Below are 24,964 nucleotides of genomic sequence, written 5' to 3'. Positions count from 1 at the left end.
TGCAAATCTTGCTACTACACAGTCTGTTATGATTGCCCTAGTAATTCGCACCTACAATAAAAAAAGAGGTAACAAATAAGTAATAAATAAAAAGTTGTGTTGTGTTCAGTCGGTTCGAATAGCGTGTACCCTTCATCTTGAGATGAACTCAAATAAATATACTTTAGCACATTTAAGGAGAAGAAGACAAATGGGGTTTCATTTTAAACTTCGTTGCAGATGTAACAGTACGTATCTGTCACAAAAAAAATCATACAGGCTACTTTCACATGCTTCTGTAACAACAACGTGAATGTGTAATTATAATATTTCGAAGAACAAGAGGTACCTTTATATACAGCGTGAGATAAAAAAAACTGCATTAAAGTCAAACGCCAGGATTTTTAAATTTTTTTTAAATTTTATTGAATGAAAGCAAAAAATGTCGGAAATAGCATCAAATTTTAGATTTGTTCGAATAGGTCACCTTTAGCACGAATTATGGCCTTCAAGCGGCAAATGAAACCGTCACACGCTGCCCGAATGTTGCTCTGCGGTATTTTGGCCCATTCCCGGCAAAGCGCTTGCTTGAGGTGATCGACACTTTGGTATTTTTTAGTGCCAGCCTTGCTTTCCAAAATACGACAGACACAATTGTCCAACGAATTGGTATACGGAGATTTTGGTGGCCATTATAAACTGGAATGGAATGAATTGTTTGTCAGTCTTTTTATCCGGAAAATGAATGCTGGTTTAATATCACATTCGTTTACTCGATCATTTGTACAAATTTTTACTGGAATTTGTACAAATGTTCACTGTTCGTTTATCCAAAAGTGCAATAAAGCTGTAAGTGCGGCCGGCCGAACATAGAATACCCTTTACCATTTGGAAGAAACTTGAAAATTTTCTAAAAAAAAATCCGTCGAAAAATACCGCTCAAATGAAAACTGTTATATGTGGGCTATACGAAGACGCGGTCCTGTATAAGTAATTTGTGTCATAGGCTGGCTGTAGTAACGGTTTTAAACTTTATATACTTTTAGGAAAAATTATGAAAATACTGAATATCTGGGGGTACCGTTACATGGGCACTATACTAAAACGTCTACCTATTTGGACAATTCTCTTCTAGGGTGTAAATTACTCAGAAGGAACTCCTTGTGTGAATTTTCAGACAATTCCGTTGAAAAAATGTGGCTAAAATCATCAAAATACTGAATATTGGAAGGTGCGGTTCATTACGTTATCGTGGACCGATATAGACAATCCTCTTTCAGGGGGTAAAGCACTCACAAAGAACTCCTTGTGTAGAATATCAGACAATTCCATTGAAAAATGTGGCTAAAATCATCGAAATACCGAATATCAAGGGGTACCGTTATATGGGGGCTATACGATACCGTGGACTTGACATGCCTGATGACAAAATACATTTCCGTGCTAAATTTTAGCTTCCTATCTTTATTCGTTTTGACTCTAGCGTGATTACAAAAGACGGACAGAGGGACGGACAGACAGGGCTGAATCGCCTTAGAATTTTACGCGGATCAAGAATATATGTACTTTGTTATGTTTAAAATTTTTATTTCGATGAGTTACAAACGGAATGATGACTTAACTATTTATGGTGGAGGGTATAAAAACAGTTAAAATGTATCAGTCGGTTTTACCGACAGATGTATACCCTCAGCCAATATTCGATTTTTTAAATATATTTTGACTTGTGGTATGATTATTCAAACTATTGACCCTTTATGGAATAGGTTCCGAAGGAATGGGCAAATACTGTCCATTTCGTATCGGATCTAAATAAATATAATATAAATATTGACACGTGCCTGGTTTTGCGTCCTTCACTTTACATGAGATATGTGATATTTGTTAGAAAATGTTAAAATGTGTGTGATGTACCAGATATAGTCGACTGAAGTGTTCCATTTTCATACTTCATCAAATACAGATAAAAATAGGTGTGTCTGGTTACTTTTCCTGCAGGAATTGTCCAGCAACATCTTTGCAAACTCTCACTGAAAGAACTGTCAAAATTTCTCTCTCCAACCGCTCTCTTTTGCAGAACTTTCGGGTTAACAGACGACTTCCAGTAACAATTTGTAACAATTGTTACAAATTTTAGGGTAACCGGACACACCTATATTGGTATGGGCAAAATTACAAGAAAGTCGAACATTTTTATCCAATTTTATGCGAAATCATAAATTCCATATTCAACTCAGGTTTCTGGCAAATAGGGAGATATATTAAGATATAGCAAGTTGTAAAGAATCGCTGACTTGTTTCGCAAGTTATAACAGATAAAAGTATTGAAAATTGTCACCCTTTGTGAATGAGGTACAGATATACATCATCTGCACAACCGATATATTTCTTTGAGCCTTTGAGGGGGAGGTAACAGAAGGAGTGGACCGATATATCCCATCTTCACAACAGATCTTTTGTTAGTGAAAATAATGGGATGTGTAAAATATAAAGAGAACCTGATGCTTATTTCGGATTTTATAAACGTTTAGGTTATTCAAAAATGTGACCCTTTGTAGTGGATGTACAAGAAGGAATGGTCCGATCACTACCGTTTTTATAACATTACTAGCTGGCCCGGTCCGCGTTGCCGGCCCGTAATTTTAGTCTTTAATGCTTATTATATCCTCCATCTTGGAAAGGAGGGTATATAAACTTTTTCATTCCATTTGTAACATCCATAAATATTCGTCATAGACCCCATAAAATATACATATGTATATTCATAATCAGCACAAATTTCTAAGTCGATTTGTCCGTCAGTATGTCTGTTTGTTTAAATTACGATACAGCTTACATTACTTGACGTAGAGCATCAAAATTTAGCAGAACAATTTGTATTGTGTATAGGATGGTTGGTATAGAAAATGATCTATCGGTCCACGTTTTGGTATAGTCCCCATATAACGGTATCTCTCGAAATTCGGTATTTTGATGATTTTTGCCACATTTCTCCTCGGATTTGTCTAACACATATAACGACACCTACCGATATTGGGTATGTTGATAATCCTAGTCACATTTACGCACATAATTGTTTCAAATTTGGTATCTTAGAAGGTTTGATAGATAACAATCCTTGAAGTATAAAATTGTCAACAGAGGTTCCCGTTTTGGTATGGGCCCCATATAACGGCCTCATTCACTTTATGGTTTTTTGGTAAGTTAACTGCATTATCCAAACCGTCTTTCTGTTATATGAAGTTTAAAGTGAAACACGCTTGAATTCAGATACTTTTATATAAAAATGTTTATTTTACCCCAAGGTGGATGATAATAATAGTTCTTCCCGGCCGAACTTATTTTTTTACCTGTTTTTAAAGTAATAAGTAGTATTTGTCATTGAAATTGCGCGTTGGAGGCCCCATAATGTCCATACCTTTTATCATAGTATAATTCAAAGACTATTAAACAAATGTCATATGATGGTTATACAAAACGTGATCATTTTTTGCAAGGATAGTTTCTTCCCAAATTACCAACATTTGCCGAAATTAGTATGAAAATATATTTAAAATGTATTATATACTTGAAATCGGTTTGTATCCTTATCCGGGGGTTATGACCCATATCATGAACTGCAAAAGTGATTTAAGGTATCGTGAAAGTTTAGGAAGAATTTCTGAAAGAATAGAAATCCTTTTCCCTCTTCTTTTTTGCGCTCTTTATATTCGGTATTTCACTGACTTCAGTCCTAATGAATTTTGCATATTGAGGTCTCATTGGACGGATTATTATCATGTGAAAGAAGTTTGTAGGTCCCCGTTTTGAAATGAGCCCCATTACGTTTTGCCGGTTTTTTTTTTTTTTTTTTTTTTTTTTGAAATGTGTTCGCATCTTCGAGCTGAAGCACGATGTAGATCCTGGAGTTGAAAGCTAAATGCCAATTTCAGACATGAAAGATCGCCATTTAACATCGTATTGCGAACTATTTCATTTTTGATATTATTTATTCAGAATTCAAAACAATAAAAAATGTACACTCCTGTATAGTTTTTAAATTGGAAAAATTTCACGCCAAAAGAATTTTTTTCTTTTTTGTTTTTATTGGCATATTTTACACTTTTTTTTTTGCTAAGATTCCATTCCGAAGTTGTATGAATTGTGAAAATCCGTCAAAACTTTCTTGAGTTATAAGCATAGTAACTAATAAACAAATTAAAAAACAATCTTCAACTTGTTCGCTGGTTTTTTACAGCGAATGTTTAAAGGTCCTTACGAAGTTTGGTCCTTACTATTATTTTGAAATTTGATTCCATTGAAAAAATGTTCTCTATTTTTTCCCGATTTTAGAGATTTTGCAATGCAACAGGCTTTTTTTGGATTTTTTAGCAGTTTTGAAAAAGTAATTATCTTTTATCTTTGGTTTGACCACGTTAAATTATTTTGACATCATCTATTCAGGTCCGCCACTCCATAATTGTCGTCGCTTTATACTACCCAAAAAGACTACAAGAATTAAAAAAAAATACAAATGTACATTCCAAAATAGTAAGTCAAAAAGGAAAAAAAAAATCATGCAAAATAAAATATTACTAATGTACACTTCAAAAGTCAAAATGAAAATTTTCAAAATTCACAATTTTACGCGATTTTTTTTTTTTGATTTTATCCTTTTTTGCCAAGAGACAATTCCGAATTTGTGTGAATCGTTAAACTCAGATCAGCGGCTCTTGGGTTATAAGCGTATATAACACAACTTTATTTAATATATATAGATAGATTAGAAGTATGCGTGGGAAGTTCCTCAGCCCCCAAATAAATCCCTAGGGTTGAAGGGAAAGTCAACAGTATCTCGTGTAATAATTTTCAAACCGATATCTTCATTATCTGGCAAATATAAAGATTTTAGATAAATGAAGATAGTGGGCGTAAAAGTGGGCGCGGTCAATATTTTTTTCTTTAAAAACCTAACTCGGGGTATAATGAACGTTTGTACAAAAAATTATGCAAATCGGTGCAGCCGTTTTCAACTGATTCCATTACCAACGAACAACAATTGATTTTTATATATATAGAATAGAATAGAATAGATAAGAAAGTTACCCAAAAAAAAAGAATTTCCTATTTTGCAGCTTTATTTGTCAAAAAGATAACAAAACAATTGGGCTTGAGAAATTCAAACTGGGTAACTAGACAGACCTATTTACCGATGAGAAATACTTGAGTAAAGATTGACTAGGTTTGGGAATATGAAGAACTGTTATAGTACGTTTACGTTGTAAAGGGATTCAGAAAACCAAGTCGGTTTAAATTGTTAATCCCATTGGCTATACCTCAAATAAATAAATATTCATAGAAGAAGGACTGTATTCATACAGTATTAACGTCGGGGAATTCTCCAGTATGAGTGGTACTCATTCCTGCTTCGTATGACCTTTAGATTCTCTTTTAAGGCCTTGGAACTCCCTCTGTAAGCAAATTTGGTGATATCGTACAATCGTTCGGTCTTGAAGGTGCGGAAAGTAAGAGTAAAAGTTAAACATTTCCCAAAATATCTCTTTGGTTTTCTTCCCGAAGTCATATGTACAATCAATCAATTTGTATATATGCAATGGATTTAGAAATCATTTATAAATGAAATATCGAATCCAAACTTGAATGAAGGCCAAGTGATGTAAAGTATGAAATCTATATAATCGTACAGTACTTTAGCAAAATTATTTTCTGAACTCGACCCCATCTATTGCAGTCTTAATTTTTATCAAGCTATCAAACACTCATGAATGCTTGGCGGTCCCCTGCATCAGCTGTTAGCCCCAATGTCCCCTCTCTGGGAACAATAATATTTAAACACTATAGGTTTACATTTGCATTTATTAGTTGTAATTTGTGGAGATAGTCTATAAATTAAAAAAAAAAAAAACATGTTTAAAGCAATCAAACAGATGCCTAAAATCATTGTTCATATCAAAAGCACAACGTCATCATTGGATCGTAGTAGAGGGTTCAAAGTTCTCACACCATTTGGTATCTACAACAAATCCCCTGCTAATCAGCAAGTTACTATAACTGCAAACATTTGTCTTAACTCTAAAGAGAAACGTTATTTTTCTACCAGCAGTACAACAGGCGAAAACATGAAACTCTTACAGGGAAAAGTAGCCATTGTAACGGCTTCCACCGATGGGTAAGATCATATTGTTCTATTCCATATAAACCAAAAAAATATATTAGTTTTTGAATTGTTCTAGCATTGGATATGCAATTGCCAGACGTTTAGCCCAAGATGGTGCCGATGTAGTAATTAGTAGTCGAAAACAACAAAATGTTGATAAGGCTGTAGAAACTTTGCGCAAGGAAAATTTAAATGTCTTGGGATTGAAGTGCCATGTCTCCGAAACCCAAGATCGCAAACAATTATTCGAAGAGACCATAAAGAAATACGGTAAAATAAATATTTTGGTATCTAATGCTGCCACAAATCCAGCTGTCGGCGGTGTTTTGGAATGCGACGAAAAAGTGTGGGATAAAATTTTCGATGTAAATGTTAAGTCTTCTTACCTCTTGGCCAAAGAAGCATTGCCATTCTTGCGCAAGGAAAAGAACTCCAGCATTGTATTTGTTTCATCTGTTGCGGGATACGATGCCTTTGCGGTGAGTTTAAAGATCAACATTTCTTATCTTGAAAAGAGACTGTTGATAATTTTAATTTTAGCATTTTTGATAGGAAGGAATTGTTGATTTTTGAACTATTAACATACTCAGTGCAATTTTTGTACCAATTGAATTCCAATTGCAATAATTCGTAGTCTGTAACCGAGAGACTATACTTAAAAAATTGTTTTCAGTTAAAATGACTTTCTTTCAAAATTATATTCCAAACCATGGTACATTTACCAAGGTAATCTCAAGCAATCATACGATTACAATTTTTTTGATTGGTGTTCCTTAATTGTGAAATGTATTGGTCTGTTTGAGAACTGCAGGAATGTAAATGTTTTCACTACGATTACCGATTATCCCTTCATGATATCGTAGAAAATTGTAAAACTAGTAGATTCTTGCAGGTTCTGCAACAGACCATATATATTGTAATTCTTCCTTAAATATGAAGGTGTAGCTGGCAAAAAATTTTCATTTGTTTTCAAATGTTTTCACGCCTTTTATACCTTCAATCAAGGGAAATTATAATCGTAAATATTAGCCTTACAGGTAACGAGAGAGTTTATTATGGATTGGATGGATTGGTGGAATTTTGCTTCAAAGTTTTCTTCATTATGCTGCAGCTAGCACAAGTATATTGGTATTTCTGTGGTTTTCACAAGAAAAATCATAAGTCCCAAATCGCAAATTTAGTGGTCAAAGGGACACAGAGGCGTTTGCCAAAAAATTATTTTCTACAGAAAAATAATTTTTATACCCTACAACACTATGTGTTGGGGTATTATAAGTTTGATTGGGCCAAAAATTATGTAACACCACGAAATATTGGTTTCCCACATAGGAAAGTATATATGGATCTTCCTAGCTCGCCGAGCTGAGTCGATCTAGCTATGTATGTCCGTCCGTCCGTCTGTCCGTCTGTCCATGTTAATTTGTAATCACTCTACAGGTCGCAATTATGGCCCGATCTTCACGAAATTTAGAATGGAGGTCGGGCTAGGGTCAGAATAGAAGCCTATTTCTTTTGGAGATGATCGCCAAATGTTTAGGGGTTGAAATGGACCAAACACTGAAAAAATGTCGGGTTTTGCAGTAGCTATACAGGTCGCAATTATAGACCAATCGACGCGGAATTTCGCATGTAGCTAGAGTTTAGGGCGGGGAAGAAGCCTACCAATTTGGGTGGTCATCGGATAATATTTAGCGGGTAAAATCGACCATATCTTTTGTGTTGAAAAAAATCAAAATTTTTCACTAAGCCGCGAATATTTTAAATACCGGCGAAATCACAAAGCCATGACAAGGTTACTTCTGATCTTTACATTGATGTTAACATCCAACAAATCGGATATATAGCAAAATATGTGCGATATATATGTCTATCAAAGAAGATATGCTTGAAAAATCTCTTATATGTCGAGAACGGCTCAACTGATTTCGACAGTTCTCATTAATTCGGAATGGCCTCTTGGCAGGAAAGAAAAAACGTCTAAAAAAATCGCTTAAAAATATCTCTCTAAAGATGAAAATATTGATTTTGTAAAATTTTCTCATATTTTTTCAATTTTGTCATATTTTTGGCATATTTTCATTTTGAATTAAACATTTGGTAATATTTCTACAGCTAACAAAACTAAGTAGTTAGGATATCAGAATATCATATACAGATCGCATTTATGGCCCGATCCTTACGAAATTTTGCATGGGGATTAGATGAGGGTCAGAATAGAGGCCTTCTCTTTTGGGAGATGATCGCCATATATTTAAATGGACCAAAAAGTGCAAAATTGTCAGCAGGCCATAATTATCGCCCGATCCTCACGCACATTTGAATGGGGGTTACCGCACATTGCAAAAGCCAAGCAGTTTCGGATGGCCCTATAAATAAATAAATCTTAATCTTTTGCCACTTCCGAGTGATTATAGGTCTTTGGGAAATATTGGTTCCAGATCTAGGAAGACCATTTACGTGCAACATCTACCAATAAATTGGAAATGAACAAATTAATTTAAGTTGCTATTATTCGAAAGTTAGAGAACGAAACCTGATAGTTTTCTTTTATTATTTGTCACAATATCTTGTGGAATTCTTTCGAGTATCTCGCCTATATAAACTGTATCGTTTATTATAGTGTTGTAGGGTATTCAACGGTCGGCCCCGCTCGACTGTAGCCTTTGCTTACTTGTTTTTATTATTTTAATTTTCTACAGAAAAATAATTTTTTTACCTATAGGTATTCATTAAAAATTATATTTATTTAATAATTAATTTTCTTATTTTTTATAAAAACAACGTTTGTAATGTTTACCAGGGGCTAAGGCAGGGAATACCTAGGTTTCGGAAAGAGCCACCAATCCTCATCAGTTCCCTTGTTTCTTGTCTGGGATATTCTCCCCAGAAGTTATTTTAAAAATAACTTCTATGACAAAAAACATTTTTTACCCAAGTGACGAGATCGTAAGCTCAATAGAAGAGGAACCAAAGAATTAAATAAAACTAAAAACAAAACTTTTGAAAAGTCTTCTAAATCTTACAACCGCACTTATAAACATTTACATCTTTCTCCACTTGTTATGCTTTCGTTCAACCTGAACGAATTAGCATAACCATGTAAGTTGGTTTTGTTTGTTACAACAAAAACCCCTTCGTCGACCGTGCCTTGTATATTAATAGAACAGTGTGGCTTGTTTGTTTTTTTATATATCTTTCCTTGGGCCAATTACATTTTTTGACAAATTGTTTTTTTATCCCCTCCACCATAGTATGGAGCGTATATTAAGTTTGTCATTCCGTTTGTAACGCCTCGAAATATACATTTTAGACCCCGTCCGTCTATCCGTCTGTGGAAATCACTCTAGCTTCCGAACGAAATGCAGTAGGTTGATTAAATTTTACTCAAATGTATATTATGTCTGCAGAACTTTTGGTATTGAAATGGTCCCTGTAGGTCCACGTTTTGGTATAGCCCCCGTATAACGGTACCTCCCGATATTCGGTGTTTTGATGATTTTAGCGACATTTTTCACCGGAATTGCTTCAAATTCGGTATTTGAAGTTCGAAAGGGATACTACAGCCTATGACAGAAAATTGTCTGTGCAGGTCCACGTTGTGGTATAGCCACCCTATTTTTGGTATTTTTTCATTCCATTCATTATTTTTAAGATTTTAACAGAATTTTTAACAGATTTTATTGTTTTGAAAATTGCCAAATTCGTTCCAAATGGTGGAGGTTATTCGGCCGGGCCGAACTTAGTTTTTTACTTGTTTAATCATAAGAAATACTCTATTCCAGAACTGCAAAAATGTAAAAGTTTTGACTACGATAGCCGATTTCTCCTTTATAAAATCGAAAAAAAATGCAAAACTTATAGATTCTTGCAGGTTCTGGAACATAACAAAAATCTGAACATTTTTTATATATTATATTATATTTAAACTTTTTACTTCCCCGTTAACTTTTACGTTCGAATTTGGACTTAGGGGCATTTCATCGTTCTCTCTTGAACCACCGAATATTTTTAACACCCAGCTATTAAAAAATCTCTTTCCATTCCTTCATTATAACTTATTGACATCTTCACAATATCAATATTTTTTTTTTAAATTATTAGATTTTTCTCCCTAAAATTCAGAAGAGGGTTATCATATAATAAAATATAAAACATTTCAACTTCGCATGAATGAATGTTTTAAACTGATATGATTTTTGTTTTACTTTTCATTATATGATAACCCTCTTCTGAATTTTACGGAGAAAAATCTTTGATAATTATTGCGATTATTTCGACTTTTAGCTTTTGGGTGCATATTCCGTCAGCAAGACAGCATTAATTGGTTTGACTAAAGCAGCTGCTAAAGATTTGGCCCCAGAAGGAATTCGTGTAAATTGCCTAGCTCCCGGTATTATAAAGACTAAATTCTCCAAAGCTGTAAGTAAAATATTTTGCCATAAATGTGACCAAATAATGATGCGATTTATTTTTTAGCTTTATGAGGATGAATCAGCAAACGCTGAGGCATTGTCGAGAATTCCCATGAATCGATTAGGTACGCCCGATGAAATGGCTGGAGTTGTTTCATTTTTGGTGTCTGATGATGCCAGTTACATTACTGGTGAAACCATATTAGCCACTGGCGGCATGGCAGCTCGTTTGTAAAAACATAGTGGTGCATTATTTATGTATATAAAATGGAAACTAATGTTTAATAATATATTTGTTGGAATAATTTTAAATAATATCTTAAATAAAATGGAAACACAATACATTCATATATAAATACAAATTAGCAGAAATAACAAAAAATCCAAAATTACTGGGTCTTTATGTTGATCTTAGTTTAGCCAGTTGTGCAGCTATATCTTTGTCGGTTCTTTGGTCCTCCAATTCAGCAGATCCCGTGGATGGAATATTGGACATTTTACCCGAAATTTCAATTCCTATTTCATCCAGCACTTGATTTACAATAGCATTGGACTCTTCTTCGTCGCCAGATTCATTAAGCATATCATCCAAGGTATCGTTTATCATCTCATCAGTCATTTCCATCTTCATATTTGCCTGTTGGAAGTTTCTTACATTGGCAGCAATGGCTTCAGGTTTCATGATTTTATTCATATTGGACATTGTTTGAGCGGTTGTACTCATCGCCTCGGTCAAGGCCACATTGGTTCCCATATTTTTGTTCTGATAGCCAATGGATGTTATTTTACTATTGGCAGCATATGTTCGGGCCTTTTGCTTGCGTATTTCCACCAGTTGTTTTGCCAATATGCGGCAGGCATCCTTGTTACCCTGCGCTGCATTCTTTTTGATTTCCTGCTCCAATTTCTTTTCTTCCTCCTCCAATTTACGGCGTTCCCTCTCAATGTCTCTTGTCGCTTTTCTTAGGTTTCGATCATTCTCCCTCTGTTGTTCCTTTAAAGTAGGCTTTTTGCCAAAGAGATTATTAAATAAATCTGACATGTTTTCGTTGTGTTTTTAATTATTATAATATAATTATAATAATTATTATTTTACTGTGTTTGAAAAGCGCTCAAGGTAGATCCACCTTGGGCCTCTCTCGCTGATGACTCACTTGAAGAAAGATAAACAAAACAAACAAAACAACAACAGCCGACTAAATTTTTTAGGGAGCAACAGATCGAAAAAGAAGGCCTTCAGGGCTTAGCAGGTCGAAAGCCAGACATGAGCTGGAGTTCACAGAGTTCACCAGATCGAAAACTGGAATTCCTTGCAGGGTTTTAAAAATCGGCACTTTGTTAAATGAAGAAAGATAAACAAAACAACAACAGCTGACTAAATTTTTTAGGGAACAACAGATCGAAAAAGAAGGCCTTCAGGGCTTAGCAGGTCGAAAGCCAGACATGAGCTGGAGTTCACAGAGTTCACCAGATCGAAAACTGGAATTCCTTGCAGGGTTTTAAAAATCGGCCTATCTAAACAAAACAACAGCTGACTAAATTTTTTAATTTTTTAGGGAGCAACAGATCGAAATGAAGACCTTCAGGGCTTAGCAGGTCGAAAGCCAGACATGAGCTGGAGTTCACAGAGTTCACCAGATCGAAAACTGGAATTCCTTGCAGGGTTTTAAAAATCGGCACTTTGTTAAATGAAGAAAGATAAACAAAACAACAACAGCTGACTAAATTTTTTAGGGAGCAACAGATCGAAAAAGAAGGCCTTCAGGGCTTAGCAGGTCGAAAGCCAGACATGAGCTGGAGTTCACAGAGTTCACCAGATCGAAAACTGGAATTCCTTGAAGGGTTTTAAAAATCGGCCCATCTAAACATAAACAGCTGTTTAGAGATCCTTCATTTCACCTGCATATTTTATTTTGGGATTTTTAGCTGTCATATTAAGGGAAATTTTATGCCATGCGGTAAGAGTTGCCAAGGTATAATAGAACTGGAAAATTTCCTGTGCTATAATTCAGTTAGCGAGCGTTAGAACTTTTGATTCAATGGACAATGGTAGAAGAATACCATACATATATGTGTGTTTGAAAAGGCTCGCTGATGATTCACTTTGTTAAATGAAGAAAGATAAACAAAACCACAACAGCTGACTAATTTTTTTAATTTACGACACATGACTAAACGTCAAGAAAATATTTAACCCCGTTTACACGAACTTCCATTTATTCATCTGTTCAAGAACTGCAAGAATATAAAAGGCTTTAATACGATAACCGACTTTTCCTTTTTCCTTTATGATAACGAAAAAAATTCAAAAATATATAATTTTAATGAACTTCGGGTCTCTGGAACCGAAAAAGATTAATACCTTTACAAATTGTAGCATTTTAGAAAGGTAAGAGTGTCACCTATAAGTGACAAGCTATAATTTTGTTGACCCCCCATAATGGACCCTTTTTTTGACTTTTTGGAGTTTTATAAAAAATCCGGGTCCAAAAAATGGATAATTTAACTATACTCCATCATGTGACCACTTCTTGGATAGGTATATTTTCATAAGCTTTCCAACGACACCAATATTGTCTATGTCTGGTAATTGGATCCGGGACGAGTCGGGGTCTTGAACCCGGACTTTGGGGTCAAAAATCTGGGGTCTCGGGTCCGTCCCCCAAGAAAAAATAGTTTTCCGGGATCAGGGTAAAAATACCTACCACTGGAAATTTTTCGAAAAAATTGAAGAGTTTTTACTAAACTAGAGTTAAGCCGATTCTTCAAGGTTCTGGAACAGAGTAAAGTAACAAGTCTCTAGCTTCTGAGTTGTTTTTTCAAATTTGGTCATAAAAGCCCATGGCAAGGTAAATCTACAAGGAAGTCGCATCAGCCCAGCTGACGACACCATTAAATGTCAAAATAAGTTGTTGTAATGCTGAATTCGCACTAAATGAATGCAACCAAAAAACAAAGTTTATTTATGTCTTCTTCACTAAAAGTATTTTTTTCTGATTTTTCCTGATTACCAGGAAAAAGAAAAAGATTTTGTTGTTGGGTATTATGTTGTTGGCTATTATTAAGATTTTGATGACTGATATTCATATTCTGCTGTTGAATATGTGGTGTATGTATGGCCATATGCATTGGAGTGTTGGTGCCCTGATTTTGCATGGAACAGTTCGAGAATTGTTGTTACTGCTGCTGCATATGTACACTGTTAACATGCGATACATTTTGGGCAATGTCGCTGGAGATGTTGGCGGGTGAATCCATACCATGTGGTGCAATTTTATTCAAATCCTAGGTGTTGAGATTATGTCCAGGGGCTGGATTATGAAAATATGAAATGAAAAATATTTCCTTTATATTTTTTTCATTTGACATTTCTTTCCTCTATAAAAGTTTTCAATTCACATTTTCAGGTATATACAAGAATTGAGGCCCAGCACTGGTCTTAATATGTAATTTATCGTGGACATTTCCAGGCGGCCCAGACGTAGAAGATAGTACAGTCGTGGGCTTGTATAAACATTTCGAGGGCTAACTATCAACTTGGGACTTTTGCAATGGTCCCCGAGAGTCGTATTATTACTTGGCTTAATACCCACACACAACATAAAATGTATACAATCATCTCGTTTCTGATTGGTTGAAACAAATTTTCGGCAAACTTTAAATGTCATGGCGAATATATATTTTTCGCCTTAGATGCCAATTTTGACATTTGAGGGGACCACAAAAGTTGCTTTGTTGTAGCAATTCGCCGATACGGTTACCTGTTAGATCTACCTTGGCCCATGGCCTTGATTGAACTAGTTCAGTTATTCTCTTCAGTGAATCATTCAATTGAACGTAAACTGCACAAGACTATTCCAGACGGGATTACTTACTTCAGAGGGGTTGGGAGTGGATCAATATGATCAATATGCCGGCTGAAATTTTGAAGCAGGGCGCTGAAGGACGCCTTTACCTGGGTGAATTCAAAGGAGAGCGATGCCTTATCAAAGAACGGTTTGTCAAGAAATATCGCCATCATGAATTAGATACACAAATCACCAGGCAGCGCATGAAAGCTGAAAGCAAGGCGGCAACAAGATGTCAAAGTGCTGGAATTTTGGCCCCTAGAATAATTCATATGGATTTGGGGGAACGTAAGCTCTACATGGAATACTTCGACAAGGCTATAACAGCAAAACTGTATATACAAAAAGTCGTGGAGACAGGTTATAATGTTGAAGCTATCTTGGAAGCTCTGTGCTCATCAATTGGTAGTATTATTGGAAAAATGCATGCCAACAATATAATACATGGCGATTTGACCACTTCCAATATTCTTATCAATCCCAAAGAAGACTCGGAAGGATTTGATTCATACGACATTGTATTCATAGATTTTGGCCTTAGTCATTATAACCAAGGTACCGAGGATAAAGGTGTTGATTTGTATGTTCTGGAAAGAGCTCTACTAAGTACGCACAGTGAACAACCTTACTTATTTGAGCATATACTAAAGGCGTACAGAAAAGAATGTGGAAAAGATGAAGAGTCTGTTGTTGCCAAATTTGAAGAAGTTCGTGCCCGAGGACGTAAGAGAACAATGATTGGTTAAGGTCTACATATAAACAAGTTTTTTCTTCAGTTTACAATAAATAACGTCTTTATTAACTATGTTACTCTAAAAGGATTATTTGCATTTGTGACTTTGGGACTATCAATTGTTTTGACTTGCATATTCTCTAGTGAAGGGGTACCATCTTCATCTCCTTTAAGGTGCTGCAGTTTTATTTTCTTTATATATTTTCGAAGCTTTTGTTTGCTTGCTAATTTTTCGTTTTTCAGAGGTTCCATGCCATCGACTGGATCCTCCTTGTAGTGTTCGTAGGGACGTTCTCTTATTTTCTTTATTTGATCATCAATTTTTAAATTGGATAACCCATGCTCTTCAAGGTATAGCCGATATTTATCACAGAATTTCTTGTGTTCTTTTTTGTAGAGACCGGTTTTGGTTGAAGGATGCTGTTAGAAAAGTAAAGAAGTGAAAAGGGTTACAAATTAGATGATAAGGAAAAGTACTCACCCTAGCATCAATGGCCCGAGCACAATCCAAATGGAATTTATGCAAATGCCTCAGAAATATTTCATTCGGTTTGATATTCTCATCCAAACTTATTTGCATAATATCACACACATATGAAAAATCCTTTTTGGCACAACCTTGACGTAGCATAGCACCTAAGATGTGCATATTCATTCTGAAAAATTAAAAAAAAAACATCAATAAAACTACAGCTACGTTATTCCATCTAATGCGCACCTTATATTATTTTGTTGCATTTTCTGCAATAACTCCCTAGAGCTTTCAACTGTTGTACAACCCAGTGCCAAAACACCATAGGTGACAATATCAGGATAAAGACCAGCTGTTCGGATCATGGATAAGACCTCTTTTCCACCTTCATAATCAAAACGCATAGCCCTTTTCTTAATCAATATGTTAAAGAAGTCAATATCTGCCTTGAGACCAATTTTTCGTATATAGGTCAGAAGTTGTTTCTCGGCTGTATTTGTTGGCGGTATTACTTCTAGCATGGTGGTGAATGTTTCAATGTCCGGTGTTATGTGATAGGATTTCATCAATTCGAGAAAACCCTGTAGGCCACCCAAAAGTAAAAACCTTTCGTGGGGTTTTTGAACTTCAGCCAATGAAACCATACTCCCCAGATGTGGTTGAGGTGCTAATAAATTTGGTAATTCCAAAGATGTTGCTTGAGTTTGAATTAGTATAGCATTGGGGGAATTGTTTTCATTAACCAAATCGTTTGAAGACGATTTGAGCTCGTTTGGAATAGAATCGCCGCTTTCTAATTCCGGTGTGTCTGACTTGGAAGATGATATTTGCATACGCTGTTGACTTCCTTCCAAAATTCCCTTTAATGCTTCCTCCATGGAATCCAATTCACCAATGCCACAGTCACGAGTACAGCGCAATACAGCATTAAAGGAATAATAATCTGGGTTAATACCTTGGCGTAACATTTTATGCCATGTTAAAAGGCAATGCCTGAAAGTATAAAACATAAGTTATGGTAAATTAGAGATCAATAAAAAAGACTTACCGAAATCCCATTTTTGAGTCACTAGCACAGGCTTGTAATAGGAAATTGTATGTTTCGCCATTCATCTCAAGTTTTTTGTCCACCATTTCATCAGCTAACATGTAGGCCATCTCAATATCACCCCAACGGCCAAATGCTTTTAACATGGCGTTATAGTTTTTCACATTTGGTTCATATCCCTTTTCCAAAAGCTTCTCGTGCAATCGTTTTGCTGTTGTTAAACCATCAAGGCGCGACGGAGCATTAGCACATGCATTGAAAAGGGACGTGTAAGTGCTCTCCTTCACTTTTAAACCACGTTGACGCATTTTAGTATAGAGTTGAAACGCCTTTCTGGTGTAACCTGCCTTGGCACAGCCACTTATCAGTAAATTATAAATATAGTTTTCTGGCTTTACTCGGTCCTCTTTTAGCATGCGAATCTCCAGAACTTCTAAGGCTTCCTTTACTCGATGATTCTTTAAATGATCCTTTATCATGGCAGCATATTCCTTGGTACGTAGTTTTTTGGATCGCCTTGTTGGACGACTTATATACTCCTCTTCGGCTATGTCATCTAAGCAATAATAAAATTTCTTAAAATGTGACATTTAACGTTAATACTACACCCATACATACCTTCATACTCCGGCAAGGGAGTTTTTGGAGCGTTACCAAAGACGTCTGGGTCAACAGTATTTTCACTTTCATGTAATGTGGACAGACTTGGCGACGCAGAACTTTGCCGGTTATTTTTTAGTTTCAATTCTGTTGTTTTATTCTTTTCATGGGCCGATTCTGTATCGTTATAGGGTTCGTCAACAATACGTTTCCCACGATTAGCTTCTCTTTGCGCCTCCAATTCTTTATCGAAGACTTTAACGTGCAAAAATCGTGCGCCATAGGAAATGGGATAGAATTGTGTCACCGCATGCTGTTGCGTCACGACAAGGCTTCTGGGAAATCTATATAAATTTCGTGCACTTGTGCACGCCAATATTCTGCAAAACATATTTTACCCTGGCTTTCAGTTTTAATTAAAGATTTTCTTTACTTTTCTAATGGTCTTTGTAGGCCAGTCGGAATTTCGTGGGCTTGTGCTTCTTAAATGGAACACATTAGGTGTGTCTGGTTACTCTAAAATTTGTAACAATTGTTACAAATTGTTACTGGAAGTCGTCTGTTAACCCGAAAGTTCTGCAAAAGAGAGCGGTTGGAGAGAGAAATTTTGACAGTTCTTTCAGTGAGAGTTGCTGGACAAATTTCTTCTTGCAATCAGTTGCAACTCTTCTTCTTCTCATTCATCGACATTCAATCAGATGTTTTCTATTGTTTGTTTAGTTTCAATTTGAGAACAACGTAAAAGAATGTGAAAAAAGTAAATATTAATATGTAATAAGAAAATAGAAGACTATTTCCAACATTTTTATTTAAAAAACTTGTAAAATTAGTATTGCTTCCTTTGTTTTAATTCTCCTTATGGGGACAAATTGGTTTGTTTTGACAAATCAGCTGATTAGTTGCAAACTTCTGCAGGAATACCGTCTGTTTACTTTTCGCATTTTCCTTGCAAAAGAGAATAAAACTACCTTACTCTCTCAGAAAGAAGTTGCTGGACAATTCCTGCTGGAAAAGTAACCAGACACACCTAATACCGACTGTTTACTTTTCACATTTTTCTTGCAAAAGAGAATAAAACTACCTTACTCTCAGAAAGAAGTTGCTGGACAATTCCTGCTGGAAAAGTAACCAGACACACCTATTTTAAGACAATGGTGGTGCTCACGATATGTGCATTAGTATTGGTGGGAGAGAGAATATGTGCGGTTTGTTTACAACATATGACTTATATTTGTATACAAATATAGATTGGTTCCCATGGTAAACGAATACAGGTAGATACATTAACGCTTGGGAACATTCATGGCAGAAGAATACAGGTTGATGCATCAACGCTTGGGAGTCAAAAAAATTTTTTTTTCCAAAAAACGTATATTTGCATTTATTTTTTATATAAGACGCCAATCGTGTATGTTTTCTCATACGACACCAATCAGAAATTTTTATGATATGCATTTTTAAACTATTTTTACAAATTAACATATTTTCATTTAAACATTTCATTAAATTGGTTTGACAGTTCATTGTCCCAGCAGCTGTGTCGATGCGACTACCTGTATTCTTCTACCATGTGTATAAGGTAGCATTCTCAATAACTTATGCTGCACAATTTGCTTTTATATGAGTTTTGGACTTAACCAAGGTAGAAGAATACATTTAGTCGCATCGACACAGGAATTGAAATTTTTGAATTAAAAATTATTCAAATTTGTAGAAAATTTTAAAAATGCATATCGTCACAACGCCAGATTGGTGTCGTATAGGAAAACATTTACAATTCTACTTATTTTTGAAGGAACATTTAAAAACTTTTCACATATCAATGTTCCTAGGCGTTGATGCATCTACCTGTATTCTTCTACCATGTGCTTAACTCTAGTAAAAACTCAGAGCTTGAGATTTTCTCCTCTGGGTATGTCCCACACCGGCGAATTAGTTTTTCATACTGAAAACATAATTTCAATGTACCGAACAGAATCGGTTCGACCGGAATCAAAGATCCATATCTCTGGATCCAGGAAACATAATAACACGGATTGTAGCATTTTGGAAAGGTTATAGTATCAATTTTAATTTGCCACATATATTGGATGATTGGATAGGTACGTCCGGGTCTAATCCGAGTTTTGGACCCCGACTTACGGGTCGCATATCCGGGTGCATTCCCCGAGGAAAAAAACAACTTTCCCGGAATCAGGGTACAAAAACCTAAATCTGGAAAAATTAAAAAAAAAATCCGAGAAATTAAACAGATTCAAAATTCTATATTATGTGTAATAGGAGACATCGATTAAAACCAAACATTCCAATTACAGTTGATTTCGATCTCCAAAACCGTTATATATGGACCATATGATGTTTTTGATATACTATTTAATACTGAAAAACCCATCCGTTTCTCACTCCAAATTAACATCTCACTTTTTTACTGTGGTTCAACCTACCCTAAAATAATGAAATTATATGCCCCACTTGCAAACACTCCTAAGGTTTCTTTGAATCATTCATTAGCGTATTCACTTCATTTATTACCCATGGTATTTTACGATGGAACGTTGGTGCAACAAGGTGGCTGTTGTCAGCGGTGCTAGTGCTGGAATTGGTGCAGCCTGCTGTAAAGCTTTAGCTTCGGCGGGAATGCTGGTTGTTGGTTTAGCTCGCAGGCAAGAACGCATAGAAAAACTTAAGGATGAGCTTCCTTTGGCCATACAGAAAAATTTACATGCTCGGCGCTGTGATGTAACGAAAGAAGAAGATGTAGCCAATGCATTTGAATGGGTACAAAATGAATTGGGCGGTTGTGATGTCCTCGTTAACAATGCCGGAATTATAGCCACTGCTCTTTTATCGGATCGCAATAATACCAAACAAATACGCGATACCATCGACACTAATTTAATGGGGACAGTATTTTGTACCAGGGAAGCTTTTCATTCCATGAGGACCCAAAAACAAGGCCGAGGACACATTATAATTGTGAATAGTGTTGCTGGCATGCAGGTAATTTTTGAAGACACCATACAAAAGCCGTAACTAAATGTGAAAACAAAAACTGATAGGTACCCAACTTAGGACCGGATTTGCCCTCATTGAATGTTTATCCGGCAACGAAATTTGCTTTGAGGGCTATGAATGAAATTTATCGCCAAGAGTTTCAGAGGCTCAAAACTCAAGTACGGATAACAGTGAGTGTATAATTTCAAACAAGAGTCCAACAAATAATTTAATTCAACATTACTTTTAGACCATTAGCCCTGGCATAGTTAATACGGATATATTGCCTTCCGAAATTCAAACTGTGGTTAAACAGTTTATGCCTATGTTAAAGTCCGAAGAAGTTGCTGATGCCATATTATGGGCTTTGGAAACACCACCAAATGTACAGGTACTTACCAAAGACATGTTCAGCTTACCGGTGATATTGATTTATTAACTTTTTTAGGTCCATAACATAACCATCAAACCCATGGGAGAAAAGTTTTAAATGCCGATTTTATTTTATACTTGATAATGTTAATTTTTTAAAATCAATTATGGTTATCAAAATCGTATGGTTTTATTAAAAGAAATGTACGCTTGAAAAACAATCACTTAATTCTAGATAAACGTAAGGGAACAATTTAAATATTAGAGTGAGTAGAACCACACTCCAAGTAGATTAAAAACCAATTTGGCATTTACATAAAAGTGATCTTAGTACGAGCCATATTGACCTGCCAAACGTTAAGTTCTTCATAGTCTTCAATACATTTATCCACCTGATCGGGCTTAAAACCTTTGGTTGTGCAACGATCCATAACATCGGCGATTTTAACAGTATTATTGCTACCAGCCAATTCACGAACAACAGCGAATATCTTATCCGAGGTGTTGGGCACACTAGAAAAGAAAACAAAAAGTTTAATCAAAATAATTTTTGGAAAATGAGTGTTTTAACTTACTGTCCCTTTTGATGTTCATGTATTTGATTAAGCGAATCTTTCGACATCTCCAACAAGCGTAGGGCTTCTGCAACATCGTCCTTCTCCACTTTGTCGGACAAACGCAAACGTGCCAATGCTGTCGATAAACGTAATATACCCAAAAGATTACGTGCTGAAGTGAAGGTCATGTCTTTTTGAGTACGAGCTTCTCGCCTTAGCTCAACATAAGCTCCCACAATGTAATCAGTCAATTCATCGGGGATGGTGGGATTTTTACGCTTACACAGATTGATATAACGACGCATTAGATTCATGTCCAGGGCCTTAACTCGTGTAGGAGGTTGTTTTGAATGACTGTGCACGTAAGTTATATGTTTGGCCAAACGTAAATCGTTATCACGATCTGGTTTATCTTGTATAAGCCATAACAGGTCAAAACGAGACAGCAAAGCCGCTGGAAGTTGAATGTTCTGTTCAACTGTACGTCGGGGATTATAACGACCAAATGCAGGATTGGCTGCAGCCAAAATTGAAACTCTGGCATTAAGTGTTGTCATAATACCAGCTTTAGCAATTGATATTGTTTGTTGTTCCATCACTTCGTGAATAGCTGTACGGTCTGCTTCAGCCATTTTATCAAATTCATCAATACAACAAACACCTTGATCAGCCAAAACCAGTGCTCCGCCTTCCAAAGTCATTTCACCGGTTAGAGGATCTTTCATAACAGCAGCGGTCAAACCAACGCCAGATGAACCTCTGCCAGTAGTATATTGAGAACGAATGGCTAAACGACTTATATAACCCAACAGCTGAGATTTGGCGACACCAGGATCACCCATCAAACAGATATTTATGTTACCCCTGATCTTCATACCATCTGGTCGTTTATCTACGCCACCTACTAAGAGTAGCAATAGGGCCTTCTTAACATCCAAGTGACCATAGATTTCAGGCGCCAAACTTGTAGCCAGGCGTTCATAGAAATCATCCTGGGCCAATTCATTCAATTCTTCTGGAGTTAATTCAGAATCTTTGTCAGATATTTCGTCGTTCTTGTTAATACATACGATGCGCTAAAAGACAAATGGCAAAACAGAATAGAACAGATCCATCAGTATTTGCATAGAATAAGGAAGTGTACAAGTTCATGGAATAAAAAGACTAATATACTTACATATGCCTGAAGGAATGTTTCAGACAAAAGACCCTGTATAACTTGTTGGAAACCAGTACGCAGCAGTGGTAAGAAGGTACCAGAAATTAAAACATGATCACCGGGTTGTGCCATACGTGTAACTTCTCCACGGCACATTATTGTCATTGTTCGGGGTATATGACCCACTGGGACTTGATCGCTGTGCTCCTGAATTTTTATTTCCTGGAATTTTACAAATTTCGAACCACGCGTTTGTAAGTAAAGGCGACCTCCTGCTTTGTTAACACGACAATCATCCGAGGGGCAGTCGCTAATAGGTGTAAACGACAAGGAGTTGACGGGCTGATATGTTTCTGAGCCACAGCGATCACACGTATAAGTGGCAACAACCATCATGGGCTTAACTTCTGTACATCGAGTAACAATACCCCGAACTGTTACCAATTTGCCAATATGTTCTGCCTTTATTTCGCGAATCGAATGGGCCTTGACATTTGACTGGGGCTTGAAACCAACTTCACTAAAATTTTGCAATATTTGATATTAAAAAATGATCAAATTATAGCCTAGCTACCAAAACTCACAATCTCTTCATCAATTCGGGAGGGAAATGATTGCGTTGGTCATGTTGTTCCATTTGATTGCGACTGCGTGATTCCATTAGCAGACGATGCTCGATGTACACATCCAACGCATCCTTGGCATGTACTTCCCGCTCTTTAAAGTTTGGTAGCATTTCCGCAATAACATCGCTGAAAAGGGCAGCATAGCGTCTGCTATTGCTAACAACAGCCTCAGCCAGGCCTTCATTAAATTCCGCCAGATGATCCAAGTCTATGGTCAATAAAACTTGTTCACGATGAGCTATTTTCACCAATTGTTGGGCATACACAAAATGTTTCTTGCCGTCGTCGTCTTGTTTGCAAAATTCACCGAGGAAAGCCTTGATGGCCTCTGTAAGTAAAAAGTGATAGATAAAATAATGCTGCACCATATTATTTGCCTTTACTTCATTACCTTTGTCCTGGGCATAGTCGCGTCTGGCCATGGTTTTATTATTACTGCAATATGCTCACTTTCTTAAGGATTGTTTAAATTGAAAATTGGCTTCTTCACTTCCTTGTTTTAAACTAGGCTGTTGTTTTCTGCTGCACTGCTAGCGTTTGATTAATAAATAATGTTTATTTCACCCAAAAATGCTACATCTGCTTCTACCACCAAACGACGCGTTTTTGGCGCGAAAAACAAAAACAATGAGTGAAGCTGCCATATTGTCATAGGTAGCCAGAGTTGCATTTGTAAAAATGTGTGTTCGAGCGTACAGCGTTTTATGACAGCACGCTTGCACACAAAATAATATAATAATTAATATATGTTTTTCATATTGACAAGTTTCGTTTTAAAAAGCAATTATAGGACTACATTTCTTTTTCAAAATTATACTTTTGACAAAACATCTCATTTTCAAAATGTTTATTTATAAATCCATTGTATATACACAAATCATTTGCGGAAAAAAGTTCTCAATGAAATTAAGATTGACACGGAAAAATGTTCTATGAAATTGTAAAAAGAAAAATGTTACAAAGGAAGTATGGTAAAGAATACAGGTAGATTCACCAACGCTTCGGAATATTGATATGTCAAAACGTTTTAAATGTTCTTCCAAATATAAGTAGATATTTATACGTTTTCTTATACGACGTCATTCAGAGGTTATTATAATTCGCGTTTTCAACAATTTTTACAAATTAAAAAAAAAATTAATTCAACATTTTCAATTTTACAATGGGTTTGACAGTTCATTGTCCCAACAGCTGTGTCGATGCGTCTGCCTATATTCTTCTACCATGAAAGGAAGGATATGTCATATGAAGAACATTATTAAGAAAATCTTTTTCATTTCATATTATCATAGAACAAGAATTCAGACCCGGATATTATTATTTATTTTTTTTTTTTTGAAATAAGGTTACTTGATTTAATTGTACCATGGTCGGTACAAAAGTAAACGAACCGATATATTTTTTGAATCATAATAAAATTTAATATATATTTCAAAAGTGAACGTGTTATGGTTGGTTGCATGGTAGAAGAATACAGGAAGTCGCAGCGACACAGCAGCTTGCACAATGAACTGTCAAACCAATTTTGGAATAGAAAATTTTAAGTGAAAAATTATTCAAATTTGTTACTCCATGGTTCAATAAAATGTTGCCATATAATTTTATTTTTTATTTTCTTGGCTTTAAATGTCAACTTTATTTGTTTATGTTTTTGTATTCCTTTCAATAAAAAAAAAATTGTTCAGAAAATATTCAAATTCGGATGTTTTCAAAATGCTTATTGAACGTATGCATCATAGCAAAACTAAGAAGGTAAAGTCTTTCAAATAAGCATTTCCATCACTGCATTGTCTGTAATTTACGTTGTCTAATTACACTGCATAAAAACAGGTTCCCATCTCTGATTTGTGTGTATACAATGGATTTGTAAATATAAATTTTGCCAATGAGATGAGAACATGATTTTGAAAATAAATGTATTCCTTTCATTCAGTTTTCGCGTTTTCAATTATTTATTTAAAATCAATGCAACATGTTGTTTGGTTTTTCGATAGTTTTGATAGTAAT

At 35.6% G+C, this 24,964-nt stretch overlaps 6 protein-coding genes across 7 annotated transcripts; 3 read left to right on the top strand and 3 right to left on the bottom strand.

The window, feature by feature from the left end:
* Positions 1-5,824: 5,824 nt before the first annotated feature.
* LOC101891977 (dehydrogenase/reductase SDR family member 4) lies at positions 5,825-10,910 on the top strand. Its single transcript, XM_005180812.4, has 4 exons — positions 5,825-6,148; positions 6,213-6,615; positions 10,421-10,555; positions 10,613-10,910. The coding sequence occupies exons 1-4, from the start codon at positions 5,886-5,888 to the stop codon at positions 10,781-10,783; spliced, it is 972 nt and encodes a 323-aa protein (XP_005180869.2). The 5' UTR covers positions 5,825-5,885; the 3' UTR covers positions 10,784-10,910.
* On the bottom strand, positions 10,824-11,703 carry LOC101891805 (charged multivesicular body protein 2b-B). The gene has a single exon (XM_005180811.4). The coding sequence runs from the start codon at positions 11,588-11,590 to the stop codon at positions 10,949-10,951; it is 642 nt and encodes a 213-aa protein (XP_005180868.1). The 5' UTR covers positions 11,591-11,703; the 3' UTR covers positions 10,824-10,948.
* Positions 11,704-14,376: 2,673 nt separating this feature from the next.
* Positions 14,377-15,214, top strand: LOC101892150 (EKC/KEOPS complex subunit TP53RK). Its single transcript, XM_005180813.4, has one exon. It carries the CDS (start codon positions 14,450-14,452, stop codon positions 15,140-15,142), a length of 693 nt encoding a protein of 230 aa, XP_005180870.1. The 5' UTR covers positions 14,377-14,449; the 3' UTR covers positions 15,143-15,214.
* LOC101893354 (pentatricopeptide repeat-containing protein 1, mitochondrial) lies at positions 15,161-17,773 on the bottom strand. The gene is made up of 5 exons (XM_005180820.4): positions 17,268-17,773; positions 16,650-17,205; positions 15,848-16,594; positions 15,611-15,785; positions 15,161-15,549 (listed from the first exon to the last, which is right to left on the bottom strand). The coding sequence occupies exons 1-5, from the start codon at positions 17,638-17,640 to the stop codon at positions 15,199-15,201; spliced, it is 2,202 nt and encodes a 733-aa protein (XP_005180877.2). The 5' UTR covers positions 17,641-17,773; the 3' UTR covers positions 15,161-15,198.
* Positions 17,774-19,148: 1,375 nt separating this feature from the next.
* On the top strand, positions 19,149-21,015 carry LOC101892484 (farnesol dehydrogenase). Of its 2 annotated transcripts, XM_020035807.2 has the most exons (5): positions 19,149-19,351; positions 19,761-20,249; positions 20,309-20,434; positions 20,494-20,634; positions 20,692-21,015. In XM_020035807.2, the coding sequence occupies exons 2-5, from the start codon at positions 19,797-19,799 to the stop codon at positions 20,731-20,733; spliced, it is 762 nt and encodes a 253-aa protein (XP_019891366.1). In that variant the 5' UTR covers positions 19,149-19,351; positions 19,761-19,796; the 3' UTR covers positions 20,734-21,015. The 2 variants fall into 2 exon arrangements, with proteins under 2 accessions (XP_019891366.1, XP_005180872.1); XM_005180815.4 differs by having other exon boundaries at positions 19,149-20,249.
* Positions 20,781-23,565, bottom strand: LOC101892317 (DNA replication licensing factor Mcm7). Its single transcript, XM_005180814.4, has 5 exons — positions 23,349-23,565; positions 22,916-23,285; positions 22,350-22,851; positions 21,191-22,248; positions 20,781-21,128 (listed from the first exon to the last, which is right to left on the bottom strand). The coding sequence occupies exons 1-5, from the start codon at positions 23,377-23,379 to the stop codon at positions 20,927-20,929; spliced, it is 2,163 nt and encodes a 720-aa protein (XP_005180871.1). The 5' UTR covers positions 23,380-23,565; the 3' UTR covers positions 20,781-20,926.
* Between the last annotated feature and the right edge of the window lie 1,399 nt (positions 23,566-24,964).

Source organism: Musca domestica, unplaced genomic scaffold (assembly GCF_030504385.1).
Source record: "Musca domestica strain aabys unplaced genomic scaffold, Musca_domestica.polishedcontigs.V.1.1 29, whole genome shotgun sequence".
Lineage (NCBI taxonomy): Eukaryota > Metazoa > Arthropoda > Insecta > Diptera > Muscidae > Musca > Musca domestica.
This window is presented reverse-complemented; position numbering and strand designations above follow the sequence as displayed.

What these genes read in the sequence shown, in the direction of transcription:
- LOC101892317 (XM_005180814.4), bottom strand. Translation starts at nt 23,379, where the DNA reads ATGGCCAGACGCGACTATGCCCAGGACAAAG. An exon ending in CGACTATGCCCAGGACAAAG is followed by an intron (nt 23,286 to 23,348) that starts GTAATGAAGTAA and finishes TTTTACTTACAG; the next exon opens with AGGCCATCAAGGCTTTCCTC. An exon ending in CATGAACATCAAAAGGGACA is followed by an intron (nt 21,129 to 21,190) that starts GTAAGTTAAAAC and finishes TTTCTTTTCTAG; the next exon opens with TGTGCCCAACACCTCGGATA.
- LOC101891977 (XM_005180812.4), top strand. Translation starts at nt 5,886, where the DNA reads ATGTTTAAAGCAATCAAACAGATGCCTAAAATCATTGTTCATATCAAA. An exon ending in CGGGATACGATGCCTTTGCG is followed by an intron (nt 6,616 to 10,420) that starts GTGAGTTTAAAG and finishes TTCGACTTTTAG; the next exon opens with CTTTTGGGTGCATATTCCGT. An exon ending in AGACTAAATTCTCCAAAGCT is followed by an intron (nt 10,556 to 10,612) that starts GTAAGTAAAATA and finishes TTTATTTTTTAG; the next exon opens with CTTTATGAGGATGAATCAGC.
- LOC101891805 (XM_005180811.4), bottom strand. Translation starts at nt 11,590, where the DNA reads ATGTCAGATTTATTTAATAATCTCTTTGGCAAAAAGCCTACTTTAAAG.
- LOC101893354 (XM_005180820.4), bottom strand. Translation starts at nt 17,640, where the DNA reads ATGTTTTGCAGAATATTGGCGTGCACAAGTGCACGAAATTTATATAGA. An exon ending in GACTCAAAAATGGGATTTCG is followed by an intron (nt 16,595 to 16,649) that starts GTAAGTCTTTTT and finishes TTATACTTTCAG; the next exon opens with GCATTGCCTTTTAACATGGC. An exon ending in CTCGGGCCATTGATGCTAGG is followed by an intron (nt 15,550 to 15,610) that starts GTGAGTACTTTT and finishes CTTTTCTAACAG; the next exon opens with CATCCTTCAACCAAAACCGG.
- LOC101892150 (XM_005180813.4), top strand. Translation starts at nt 14,450, where the DNA reads ATGATCAATATGCCGGCTGAAATTTTGAAGCAGGGCGCTGAAGGACGC.
- LOC101892484 (XM_020035807.2), top strand. Translation starts at nt 19,797, where the DNA reads ATGGAACGTTGGTGCAACAAGGTGGCTGTTGTCAGCGGTGCTAGTGCT. An exon ending in AAACTCAAGTACGGATAACA is followed by an intron (nt 20,435 to 20,493) that starts GTGAGTGTATAA and finishes CATTACTTTTAG; the next exon opens with ACCATTAGCCCTGGCATAGT. An exon ending in AAACACCACCAAATGTACAG is followed by an intron (nt 20,635 to 20,691) that starts GTACTTACCAAA and finishes TAACTTTTTTAG; the next exon opens with GTCCATAACATAACCATCAA.